The sequence below is a fragment of the Dermatophagoides farinae genome, chromosome 8 (genome assembly GCF_024713945.1).
Source record: "Dermatophagoides farinae isolate YC_2012a chromosome 8, ASM2471394v1, whole genome shotgun sequence".
NCBI classification, from domain to species: Eukaryota; Metazoa; Arthropoda; class Arachnida; order Sarcoptiformes; family Pyroglyphidae; genus Dermatophagoides; species Dermatophagoides farinae.
Window position 1 is genome coordinate 401,569 of NC_134684.1, and position 13,454 is coordinate 415,022.

Sequence of the window (13,454 nt, forward strand, 5' to 3'; positions counted from 1 at the left end):
TAATCATTAAATAATTACCAGAATCGGTGGGCGCGTCTTTCGAAAACCATCCAATGAATCAGCAAGCAAATTACCATCGTTAAGCAAGGTGCCACTAAATCTAATATTTTTTGATTCAAACACGTCGTTTAAAATGTGTGAGAGCACAGAACAAAAATATCAATAACCAAATGGTTGAAACAATAAAAGCCGATGCTACACTTGAATGACGAAGATCCCAATCGCGAAGCAATATGAATCTTAAAGCGTCGATTGACTGCGTGGATGGTAAACATTGACTAACGTATTGTAAGACGGTGGGCATACTTTGTACTGGCCAAAATATTCCACCAATTATAACGCTAGGAAAGAATGTACCAATCGATAGTGTAGTCGCATAAATCTCATCCGGACAAGTTGCCGATAACATCAGGCCGTACATCAAACCACATAGGCCTTGTAAGCAAATTAAACTGATTGATAATGGTAATGAACCCAAATACGGCATACGGAATAGATAGAATGCTGTTACGAATACAAGAAACAATTGTACCATCAATATGCATGATTGTATGAGTATGTGACTGAAGAGAAATTCAGCTGTCGTTGCACCGGCAATCAATGCACGTTCAATCAATTGTTGACGAATTTCATGTATGAGCAAATGGCAGCTCACGATGGTCGTAGCAAAGAATGCAATCATGATCAACGCACCAGGTGCTATGAATGTTTCAACAACGGCAACTGATGTTTGCTGGATGCCATATACCGGCGGTCCAAATGCGATTGGTGGTTTGAATGTATGATTACTCAGACCCATCGATACGGCTAAACGTTGGGCAAAATTCAAGAATGCTGTCAATAATTGTCGTTGAATTTGTAGCCCAATCAATTGATTGGACATGTCCAATTGAACGTAAACAGAGCTTTCATCCCAAATAGAGAATTGTTGTGATTTCGTTGATTGTTCATCACCACCATTATTACCGTTGTCATTATCATCTTCGTTGATGTAACCAAAGGAAAAAAATCTTGATCGTAAAGCTTCACTGAAACGTTTATTGAATTGCAAAACGGCTGCAGCTTGATTACTTTTGGCTGCATCATATGCTTGTTTTGGGCTATCAAAATAATACAGTACAAATGCATTCGGTTCGAAACTATCCAAGAAAACTTGACTTAAATCTGGTGTAGGGCATTCACCATTATATACGGCTATCGGTATATGATCAATATCTCGACCGATACATAACATAATCAATGCCATTTCGATTGCCGGCAATAATATGAAAAATAATAATAATGACCAATTACGATAAACTTGGCGGAAATTTTTTTGTACCAATGTCCAAAGATGAGACAGACAAATGTAATGATTATAATTGTAAGATTCGTCGTCGTCGTCGTGGTATAAGCCATTGTTGTGATTTTCGTTGATTCGAAATTGATTCTTTCGAAGGATGAATTCGATTACTACTGTGATTAATGGTACCACCATTAGTAGAATCATTGATGGTTAAATGTTCCTGTTATTGAAATGTAAAATAAAAACGTGATCAGTGAGTGATGTTCAAATTGTTTCGAAAATATTGTCAAAGATTGATTCAACTTGATTATATCGAGCGACATCTATCGCTTTCATGTATTATTAATTATAATTCAATTTTTTTTTAATCAAATGCACCATTCATTATTATGACCAGATGATGATTAGATAAAAGAAATAAAATGAAAGCAAAAGAGGGAGGTTAACCAGAGGATAATTATAAATTCAAACGACGTGTATTATTTGAATCGGTCGTCAGATATTATCCAAACAAATAGAATACACACACACACAAGAAAAAATAACCATGTCACACTAAATCGTATTCATTCCACCAAACGAATGAATAAACTTTTAAAAGTGAAAAAAATTGGTTTTCCGCTTCAACTATTCTATTGAAAAAAGAAAAAAAGCTAAAAAGGAAACAGTTGTCGTCGTCACACACACAAGAATTTTAAATCGTATAGCTCATTCAATAGGAGAGAGAGAGAGAGAGAGAAAACCGAAAAAACCAACATTGAATTACATTATAAAGAAACTATTTTAAATGAAAAAAATTTTCTTTACTCACAGAAAGTAGTTGGGCCACCACACACCACACACAAACTATCCGGGTAGTTTTTTTTTATAAACGCCAGAAGCTAAAATGGTGGAAATATAAATTCAAGTTCTTGTGTTGTAAAAACCCAATGATGGTGGTGGTGATGATTAACACATTTGAAATGAATTCATTTAAGAAAAACTGTATGTGGACTGACATGACCGATTCTGTGTGTGTGTGTGTGTGTGTATGAAAAATTCAATCAAATCAAATCAAAACCAAAGAGAAAAAAATGAAAATAAAATAAAATAAATCTGATTAGCTTTGCCTCGATGATGACGATGATGATGATGTTTTCCCTGATGACGCGTCTACATTGCCTTCATCATCACAATGGCTATCAAAAAATATTGAATTCATTTTTTTCGTTTGAAAAAAAATCCATCTCATAGTTGAAATTGTCATTGTCATCGTAACTGATTTTTTTCTTGGCTGTTTTTATTGTAGTTGTGAGAAGCTGCTAATAATATTGGCTAGTATTATATGTGGTTCTCCCTTATGGGAATTTTCAATTTGAAAAAAATTTGATGAAATTGAAAAATCAAAAATTTTTTGTTGTTGTAGTTGCTCGAAGCCTATTATGTATGTATAAAAATAGTAAACAGAAAAACTTACCGTAGTCATAATTAAATTGTGGTTTTTTTCCTGATCATCTAGTGGTGGGCCGATAATTTCAATGAAATTTACGATTGATTGACTTTTTTTGGCCACCTTTTTATCATCATCATCATCACCATTATCAACCACGACATTGGAACTGATGATTGAAGGTGATCGAGAGATAAGTAGCTGCTGTTGATCATCATGATAATGACATAGTTTGAGGAATGCAGCTTCCATCGTATCCACACGGAATCGTCGAAGTAAACGGCGAGGATGATCTTGTACAAGTAACCGTCCACGACGTAAGAAGCCAATTTGATTTGCATGACGTGTCTCTTCAATGTAATGAGTGGTAAGTAAAACAGTTCGACGTTTGACCGATGTCAAATATTTCAAATGTTTCCATATAGATTCGCGTAATAATGGATCAACACCGACGGTTGGTTCATCCAATATCAACAAACGAGGATCATGTAACAAAGCAATGGCCAATGAAACACGTCTTCGCTGGCCACCACTTAAATGTTTTATCAGCTGATTCCTATGTGAACAATCATGATGATGACCGACATCACCACCAGTACCAACATCCAATTCTAAAAGTTTCAATAATTGATCGATACGTTTCATACATTCATTGTTAGGCATACGATATAGTCGACCAAAATATTGTAACATTTCAAATGTACTGAATTCATTATACAAAACAATATCTTGAGGCATGTATCCAATATTACAAAGATGTGATGGTGATTGTTCATTGGGATCGATTTCCTGTCCAAAAACTTGTATAGAACCAGAAGATGGTGATAATTGACCAAGAATCAAACGTAACAGTGTAGTTTTACCACATCCAGATGCACCTAATAGGCCATAAATTTCTGATTGACAAACAGCCAACGATACATCATCCAATATGGCAGCCATTTCCTTATCATCATTCACGTTATTTTTGCATTTATTTTGGAAATAAAATGTCTTCTCATCATAACGAAATGTTATGGAATTTAGCTCAAGAATTGTCTTATTCATCGTTATCGATTAACACCTTTGTGCATTGAACGATTCAAATGGAATGAATGAATTTCAACCGAAAAGTATTGATCTCGATTGCGAAAATTCTCGTTGCTGATAAATCGACAGACGATAAAAATCAATTCATATAATTGATTATCAATGAAATATGAATAAAAAGCCTTGAATATAAATTTGATTGCTTTTTTGTGCGGAGAATGAAAAAAATGGGTCAACAGTGTTTCAGGATCACAACACACCAAGAATTTAATCTGGATAATTCATCATGACACATTTAAACTTAAACACAACAGCTGAATATTGTCAAGTATTCAAAGACAATAAATAGAAATTAACCCCTTCTTCTAAGCGTTTCTTCAAAATGTCTACTGGATTGGTGTTGATCGGGAACAGATTCTTGCTGTTGCTGTTGTTCGGTAATTGTTTTGTTTGTTTCAGGAAATGGATCATATGAATATTCATTCCATTGAATTTTAACAGTTTCTTTTGGCTGTGGTCGTACTAATGGTTCCAAGGTTTGTTCTACATTACCACTGCAAACAGTAACAGCATTTGTTTCTTTAATATCTTGACCAAAACGTTCTTGTACAATTTGATTACCTTCCAATGGTTTTGGTGGTTCAGATGTCTGTGTTGGATCATTGAAACGTAATATATAATGATCATATCCATTATCATTAACTTGTTGTTGTTCGGCCCATAGACGAATTGTGCCCCAATTTTCTGGCAAATGTATCTCGAAAAAACCACCAGCAGCTGGTCCTGGTGGTTTTGTTGTTGCTGGTCGTAGTTGCTTAGTGGTAGTAGATGAATCACTTTTTGAAATCATCAAAAGTTTTTTCAGATTTTCCGTTGATGATGTGGATGATGATGACGACGACGACGATGATGATGATGCTGATAAATCGGACATTTTTTTCAATTCAAAAAATCAATTTTCAAAACGCACACACCCACACAAATACAATAAAACAATAATCGATTACCATTAATCATGATTTTAAATAACGAATTGTTTTGCATTCTAAAAATTTTTTAGAAAAAAAGTTAATAATTTTATTTACAACATTCAATTCAATTCAATTAAATTAAAATTAAAATTAAAATGAATAGAAAAAAAAATATTTACATTTGACAAATTTTCTACACAAAAATTTTGAGATCACTTTCTATATTTATATCAACACAAATTGTACGTTGTAAAAATGTGTGGAGGGTTTTTGTTGTTTTGTTTCACACTTTTTTATATTTTTTTTGTGATTATTATGCATATTAGATTCTAAGGCGAGTGTTGAAATTTTACAATATCAAAATAAAATTGTCCATAAATATATGGTGATGAGGATGAGGATTTGGATGTTTTGATATATCAAAATATAAGTAAAATCATGGATTGAAATTGTGAATCAAAATTTATCATCAACTAGATGATGATGATGATGATTGCACCAAAGAAACGAAAAAAAAAATGTTGCACATCTAAATAATGATAATTTTTTTTTACAAAATTGGAAATATAATTCGGTCGATTCATTAAGGGAGATTTTTAAAAATCTATCTATCCATATAGATTATCAATGTTTGATCGTGTTACAACAAATGTCGATGGTGTTTGCTGCTGCTGTTGTTGTTGTTGTTGTTGTTCATTATAAAAACGATCAAGAATAGTTTGATGATAATCAGGTGGTTCTTGTTGTTGAAGAGGTTCAGTAGATTCAGAACGTCGAAAACAAGATGATGATGATGATGATGTAGGACCACCAACAACATTTGTTGTTGTTGCTGCTATTTGTGGATAATTATTATTGTCCGAATGTTGTCGAATCATCATTCCACTATTTCCACCTCCTCGATGATGACGATTATTACTACTACTGTTACGCCAATTGTTGTTATTATAGCTTCGAAGACTATTATAGAATGGATTAGGCGATGATGATGATGTTGATGATGAATTACCATTTGCTGAAGATATTATCGAATTATTAGTAGTAGTAGTCGGGTTTGTGGGATGATCAAAATTATAATATAATCTTGTAGATATTGGTGATTGATGATATTGTTGAGGTGTACCATTGAGATTATTTACGAATCGTGGTGATGAATTATTCGATGGTTGATCTGATTGTGGATTATGTTGACGTATTAATGATCCATATTTATTTGTCGATGGTAATAATCGACGACGAGAACTGGAAGATAAATTATTATCATTATTTGAAGACAATGAACTTCGAAATTGTTGCTGCTGTTGTTGTGATCGATTTTGGTTATTGTTGTTGTTGTGAATGAAGAAGAAATCTCTTTCAGGTTTATAGGCAGTGGATGGGACGGATGAATCATCATCATCATCTTCATAATCATTTCCACCATCGTCGTCATCATCGTAGGATTCATAATCTGGTTCGATTGTCTGGTGAGATTTTCCACGATTATTATTCTCAACAAGGCACTCAATAGATTCTTTATTTGCTGGATTCAATATTGCATTGGATTTATTGATGAAATCACCAGAATCAGAATAATCTGAACCTGAATGATGTTGTCCATTGTTCGTCAGGTTGTTGTTGTCAGTACGTTGAGATTTCGTTGAAAGTTTTGTCGATGATTGCCGTTTTTTACGTAGAGCAATCAATTTCGGTTCTCTCACCTCTTCATAATTGGCTTGTAGATATGGATTATTTTCATAATGATCTTCAATCATATCATTGTCATCAGTTTGATGATGATTGATTGAATCCATTTCCATATGATTGGCTTTATTATTACCCTGTTTATTGATTGAATTATTAAATTTAGCCATTGTGAATCTTTGTTGTTGTTTTGTGATATCTGGTGGTGGTAATGGTGGCAATATCTGTAGATTTGATGTATTTGAATTATTACCCGATGAAGTTGTCACAGAAGTTGATCCAGTTAATTGACCATCACCATGTACAGATGAAGATGATTCTTGAAGACAATGATAATCAGGTTCAGCATATACGGGATTAGCTGATGGGCTTGTACCATCACCCAGGCTATCATCATTATGACCACCTGAAGGTGATGGATATGAAACTAGAAATGGTTTTGAGGCACTATTCTCAAGATCTAGATCACCACCATCATCGGAATTTGTTATCATACCACCATCATATATGGAACCATCAGCTGTACTATAATGATTTTGATTCTGTTGTCGTAGTTGATGATGATAAAATGATGATTTCGATAAGGTTCCAGTTATCAATGGCGTGGTTAGTTGTTGTTGATGATGATGATTCGACATTGTTCCAGCCATTCGATAACCGGCAGTAAGTGTAGCGGTTTTTGAACAATTTGTATCCATTGTATTAACTATGAATGCTGAATCCAATGGTTGATCCGATGTTGAATGATGTGCATCAAGCATCAATAAATGATGAGCTGGTCGATTTAATTTCAAACGTTGTGGAGTATTAATATCATCATCGACTGAATTACGTGAACCACCGAATCCTTTGAATGATGATGAAGCACCACCACCAGTTCGGCTACCATTTCGATGAAGACAGAATACAATGGCAACTGCCGAGAATAATACTAAACAAAATACGATAAGACCAGCTGATGCAGCTACCATGAATAAATTATCATAAGCACTATCAGCAGTAGATTGGCCCAAACCATTTCGACCACCCGTAGAAGATGACATAATCTGACCAGAAGTGGGTGTTTCTTCATACCAACATGGACGAGATTCTCCAATCGCATTTGAAACAACACAAGCATATTCATCAAGATCGGCATCAGCAGGTACACCCATTACAATACTTTGTCTAGTATGTCCACCAACACTATGACCAACGATAGCAACATCATCATAGTTATCACTCTGAAAATGATTATGGTGGCGATTTTGTTGTTGCGGTTGTTGATGATAATAATCAAATACAGCAGTCGCACCAGATGAATCACTAGCATAATCATAATCTTGTGATATAGCAACAAATAATGAATGATCAGAATTAAGTGATGGATGAATTTCCATCAATTCAGAACCATTTCGTCGATACCATGAAAATTTTCCAGGTGCTGGATTCGATATGGCCGTACATGATAACATTATTGGAACAGGCTGTTGTTGTTGACGATCCAAACGGCTAGAAGAATCTTGTGAACGATGTCGATTATGAAGTATTTTAGCAGTATTTATACGTCGAAGTTCACATTCCGGGCGATCTAAAATGAAAAAAAAATGATGATGAGGTGGTAAGAACTGAATTTTTTTGCACTTAAAAACTTACAGAAAACATTAATAGTTAATGTAGAAGAAGAAGAACCATGTTGATTAGTGGCCACACATGTATAATTACCGGATAAAGTTCTTGTAGCATGAAAACGTCCATTCAATTGATTATGATGAGATGATGAAGTAGTAGTAACATCCAGCTGAAATTCCATTGAAGTTTCAAGTATTTTACCTTGAGGATTTTGTGCCATAGATTTATCCAACGTTAATTGTGGACCAATAGCCACAATAGTCTGATTATTACGAGAATGATTTTCATGACTATAATAACCTTGCGTAGGAACAAATGGTTCGAATGTCCAATAATAACGTGGAGTTGGATTACCGAATGCTGAACATTGTATCGGTTTTTCAGGATATCCTTCTCCTTCCAATAGATCAATACCAGGCACTGATAGATGAACTGAATGTGGTAAATCTGTGCAATATAAATCATGATTATGGTGGGTTTTTTTTGATGGAAATGATGTTAACAAAAACACTTACATTCACGACGAAATACAACTGTGGAATGAACTGGTGGACCTAATTCTTCTGTATCAGAATTGGATGATACACATGTTAATTGATCAAAATCAAATAAAACCGAAGTATTGTGTATTGTAAATGATGACCATGTATGAGATGGACCTTGAATGCTGCCTTCAGATTGTTCATTGATCAACGAAAAAATCATTTCATTCCCATTACGTAATTTAGCACGATATTCATTGGTCAATAGCGATGATGGAAGAATACCCCTTGTATCTGGAGATAAACGTGTCAGATTATTGTGGAACCAATGAATCTCACACGGTGGTTGACATTCAACTCGACATGTTAAAGTTAGATTTTGATCGGACAGTGCTCCAATGGTGGCTGGAAGCGATTGCAGTATCCGTGGAGGAGCTATGATGAGCAAGTGATGATAAACTTATTAAGATTATTAATTTATGGATAAAAATATTTACATTTAACATCCAAACGGAATTGACCCCATTCCCCTTGGCCTAAATCATTGATCGCTCGGCAACGATATTCACCCGAAGTAGACATATCGGCTTTTGGTGTTCGATATCTTGCAATCAAAGGATTTTGTTGAACAGAATCACTAGTCATAGGTGGTGGTGGTGGTGGCTGAAAATGTGTCGTTGCACGATCAATACGAACACCATTATGGGTCCATATGATCGAATTAGCGGGAGGATCACCAGGATCATCGATTCTACATTCCAATACTGCTTGTGTTCCTTTAAGTATATATCGATTATTTGTATCACTATTACTGCTACTGGTCAACATCAACGAAGCTGGTCCAGGTGGATCTGTGAAATTTGAAACAAAAAAAAAATAATGATCATCAAATGCATGCCAGAAAAAAGACCACTTACATTTGACAGAAATAATTTTCGCAGCCGATAATCGACTACCGTTAGAAGCACCATTGAAACCTATGCAGCTATAATTTCCACGATGTTCACGAGTTACATTGGCAATGATCAAAATTTCAGGTTCATTAAGATAATGAACGTATGGTTCACCATTATTGGTTGACCATGATGTTCCATTTGGTGTCAATAAAAATTGACCATTTAATGGACCAGATAATGGTGTTGATTCATCGATCAATGTAAAATGTTTACCAGTACCGATTCGATGATAGAAACTATGATGCAAAAATGATGGAGTTGTTGTGGTCGTCGTCGATGATGATAACGATAATGTTGATGATATCGTTGGAATAATTTGAGAGGATGCGGATTGCCGTTGTTGTTGTAGTTTATGGAATGAAATTGTTGTTATAAAATGACGGCCATTACGATACCAATTGACGGTTTGTAATTTGGATGGATTTCCGTGTAACGTTGTGCAACGTAATGTCATTGTTGGCATGACTGGTGTATCTGAACGTTCTTCAATAATTTGATTTTTTGGTTCTACAACCTCTAGCGATACAATGGGAGGATCTGTAAAATGAAAAAAAGATGATTTTTTTTGATTGGATCTAGAAAGCAAGTGATTAAACGAGAATACATACATGCCACTTCTAAACGAGCTGTTGTTATTGAATCACTTGCACCGAATTTATTACGTATACGACATTTATAATTGGCACTATCATTACGATCAATATTTCTGATAGTCAACATTGGTGTACCACGTTCATCACGTGACATGAAAATTTTTTTATTTGAATTTTCATCATCATTCGGTTGTTGCTGTAAAAATGCTGTATCTAAGAGCCGATGATCTTTGTACCAACGTATTTCTGATATATTCATTGGATTTGCATCATATGTACACCAAAATTGTACGGTAGAACTTTCATTCACGGCAATTAGACCGTCTGGTTCGATGGCTACAACTGGAGCATCTATCAAAATAGAAATTGATAAAAAAGGGTTAATTTTATAATGCAAACAACAATGGGGCATGTACATGAATGAATTTGTGTCGATTAGTCGATCGATCAAAAAAAAAAAAAAACAAAAAATAAAAAAATGTGAAAGAACAAAAAAAAAACAGACAGACAGACAGCTCAGCCAACACATGATTGATGGGTGAGAATCCGTTGTGTGTGTGTGTAAGAATCAAAGGTTATATACCACATGAATATTCCTGCGTTATTATTATTATGAAAAACTTTAATATCCGGAACGGTACAATTATTTTTTTTTTGTTGAAATTATTCTGTGTGTGTGTGTGTGTGGTTATTTTGTTATCATTATTTTCAATTTGCCATTCACATATTACATACAAACACACAGAAAGTGAAAAAACTTTTTTTTTCAGAGAAAAAAAACGTCTAATGAATCCTTAATGATCTCTTTCAGTTCTGTTGATTCTTTCATATATTCATAATCACTATTATGATTATCATAATTATCATTAACATATAGGTAGGGTGTGTGTGTGTGTGTGTTGGTAGGAACAAGTGGAAAAAAATGAAAAAAAAAAATAAAAAATACATAAACGACGATCATCATCATCATAATCATGATCAAGGCGAATCGATCAGTATTATGTAAATATAATAGGGTTATAATTGCACTTTTGAATAATGAATGAACAAATGAATGAATGAATGAATGATGATGATCATCATCAATTATTATTATTTTGGGAATCATCTATCAATTCTCAATTCATTATTAAAAGTTATTATTATACATCAGAGAAATCAAAATGAAAGAAAAAAAATTTATTTTTAAACTAATAGATAGATGTTATATATGTGTGTAATTGATGAAGTTTCAGCCATTAGGAATCGGAATTGGATTTTTTTATTGTTTTGCTTTGTTAAAAAATGAAAAATTTTCGAATACTTTTAATTTAAATCACGAATCATTGTGTGTGGGTGTATCGGTGTGAATCGGTAGTGGTGGAAACCATATGTGATTCTGTAACGAAAAACCACACCGCGTGTTGTCATCAAAGTCTATGTTTTTTTTTTGTTGTTGTTGTTTGTATTTCAGGCTCTATAATTAGATTTAAAATTTTTTTTTTGCCACCAATATCAGTGTGTGTGTGTGCGTTTGATGTCTCGATTTGGTTGGTTGATTTTATTTTGTTCTTTCTTTCTACATTAGTTATGAATTCTATACACAAGCTGTTTTTTTTCTGGTACATCATATGTGTACATACACAGGATGACATTCTGACCGATTCTTCATCATATTCATAGAGGTGGTTATATTCTGGTGGGTGTAGAGTAGTTGAAAAGAATCATAATTTTGTGTTTTTTTTTTTTTTTTTTTTTGGTTTCTTGTGAGTGAAAAACAAAAACCAAAATAGAAAAAAAAATAGGTCTCATGTATACATGTAGTGAAATGACACTAGAATAATGATGAATCGTCATTTGATTGATTCAACAATGATGATGAAGATGATGATGATGACTCACGCCATTATTTTCTAAAAGAATTCATTGACGCACTTGAAAGAATTGGCCAACCAAAGAAACAAAAATGGAAAACACTTAATAAATGAATCATTGAAATGAATTTACAACAGTAAATTTGAAAAATTCAATGAAATAGAATTTATTGTCGAACAAAAACAACAACAACAACAATGATTGACATTTGGATTTATTTAAAATTTGTTCAAATTCATTCATTCATAGTTTACAACATGGGATCATGCCTTGGTCACTGTAGTAATATAAAACCATTTAGTAGACAAAAACTTCATACAATGACCACGACAATAATAACGAAAACACCGACAATGATGAAAATTGAAATTCCTAAATCTTCTTGTTGTTCTGTTCACAACAACAACAACAACAACAACATAACACCAACTACAATAACAAAGAAAAAACCATATACATCAACATATATAAATTTATCTGAATTAGATCACACTGGTGATGATGAAAAAAGCAATCGATTAATAATCGATTCATTAATAACAACTAGTAAAACAATGAAAAATGGTCGAAAAAATCGTCGAATCATTCCATCATCAAAATTATCATTATCATCAGCATCATCATTATCCAGTGAACAATCATCATTAGATAGGCCACCGATTGTATTCAAAATTCGTCCAACATCGAGATCTTTTTCATTTAGAAAAAATTGTAAAAAACAACCACAACAACAGCAACAACAACAAAAATGTGTATGGATCGACGATTTAAATGGCAATACAAGACAAAGATTAAAAGAGAAACAAGCGTTTATAAGAAAATTATATGAAACTGTTTACAATAATCATGAATGTAAAAAACAACAAAATGGTGACAACAAAGAATTGGACAATAATAAAAGCGAACAAAGTGATTCTGATAGTGAACAATCATCATCATCAGATGAAACATTGGCATTTAAATCGAAAATTTCGCAAAATAAATCATGAAAATAACACACACACACAACTATCTTAATTTATTGAATCACAATACAATCGATTTTTTTCCATTTTCAATCGATTTTGTGCCATTCAAAGAAAAAAAAAATTGAATTGGAATGAATCTAATCGAATTTTTTTCTTTATCAATGAGAGAGAAATGCATGTGTCATGAATGTGATGTTAAATTAGCTTCTCCCCACCCATCAAAGTTAAAATGTTGATGACCGTGATAATGATGATGATTGAGACCAAAAAAAAAAAAAAAAAAACGATCCATCATAGTCAATTTTCATTCAATTGGTGAGAATTACAAAAAATTACCATTTTTTTTTCTTGTCCTAATTCATTTGATTAACTATCCACCCATCAATTGACGCTTTGAATATAGAAATTTTGCTTCTCTCTATTCTTCTGACACCAATACATACGTAATACAAAATTTTTTTTTGCTATACACTTCTAAATCTTTTGCACGTTCGTTAGAAAAAGGGGACACATTGAATATCGAGGTCCATGTTCAATGATGATGATGATGGTGATAATATTACACAGAGGAAAAAAAATAAAAAAAGGAAATT

The 13,454-nt window shown here is 33.3% G+C and overlaps 3 protein-coding genes and 1 long non-coding RNA gene across 8 annotated transcripts in view; 1 reads left to right on the top strand and 3 right to left on the bottom strand.

The window, feature by feature from the left end:
- Positions 1-18: 18 nt before the first annotated feature.
- On the bottom strand, positions 19-3,761 carry LOC124496037 (ABC transporter G family member 23). Of its 3 annotated transcripts, none has more exons than XM_047059495.2 (2): positions 2,742-3,761; positions 19-1,505 (listed from the first exon to the last, which is right to left on the bottom strand). In XM_047059495.2, the coding sequence occupies exons 1-2, from the start codon at positions 3,759-3,761 to the stop codon at positions 1,356-1,358; spliced, it is 1,170 nt and encodes a 389-aa protein (XP_046915451.2). In that variant the 3' UTR covers positions 19-1,355. The 3 variants fall into 3 exon arrangements, with proteins under 3 accessions (XP_046915451.2, XP_075589397.1, XP_075589398.1); XM_075733282.1 differs by lacking the exon at positions 2,742-3,761 and adding an exon at positions 2,097-2,436; XM_075733283.1 differs by lacking the exon at positions 2,742-3,761 and adding an exon at positions 1,664-2,048.
- LOC142597739 (uncharacterized) lies at positions 2,577-3,937 on the top strand. The gene is made up of 3 exons (XR_012832370.1): positions 2,577-2,708; positions 2,784-3,081; positions 3,140-3,937. It is a non-coding gene; the product is annotated as an uncharacterized LOC142597739 (long non-coding RNA).
- Positions 3,938-3,984: 47 nt separating this feature from the next.
- On the bottom strand, positions 3,985-5,018 carry LOC124496038 (uncharacterized). The gene is made up of 2 exons (XM_047059496.2): positions 4,894-5,018; positions 3,985-4,788 (listed from the first exon to the last, which is right to left on the bottom strand). Exon 2 carries the CDS (start codon positions 4,675-4,677, stop codon positions 4,096-4,098), a length of 582 nt encoding a protein of 193 aa, XP_046915452.1. The 5' UTR covers positions 4,678-4,788; positions 4,894-5,018; the 3' UTR covers positions 3,985-4,095.
- LOC124495776 (uncharacterized) overlaps positions 4,796-13,454 on the bottom strand; it is a 56,844-nt gene continuing 48,185 nt past the window's right edge. For all 3 annotated transcript variants that reach the window (XM_075733273.1, XM_075733272.1, XM_075733274.1), the window contains exons 5-10: positions 10,055-10,390; positions 9,408-9,983; positions 8,988-9,341; positions 8,524-8,925; positions 8,033-8,455; positions 4,796-7,967 (exon numbers count right to left, since the gene is read on the bottom strand). In XM_075733273.1, coding sequence (XP_075589388.1) covers positions 5,323-7,967; positions 8,033-8,455; positions 8,524-8,925; positions 8,988-9,341; positions 9,408-9,983; positions 10,055-10,390 — 4,736 coding nt within the window. In that variant the 3' untranslated portion in view covers positions 4,796-5,322. The remainder of the gene's footprint in view (positions 7,968-8,032; positions 8,456-8,523; positions 8,926-8,987; positions 9,342-9,407; positions 9,984-10,054; positions 10,391-13,454) is intronic.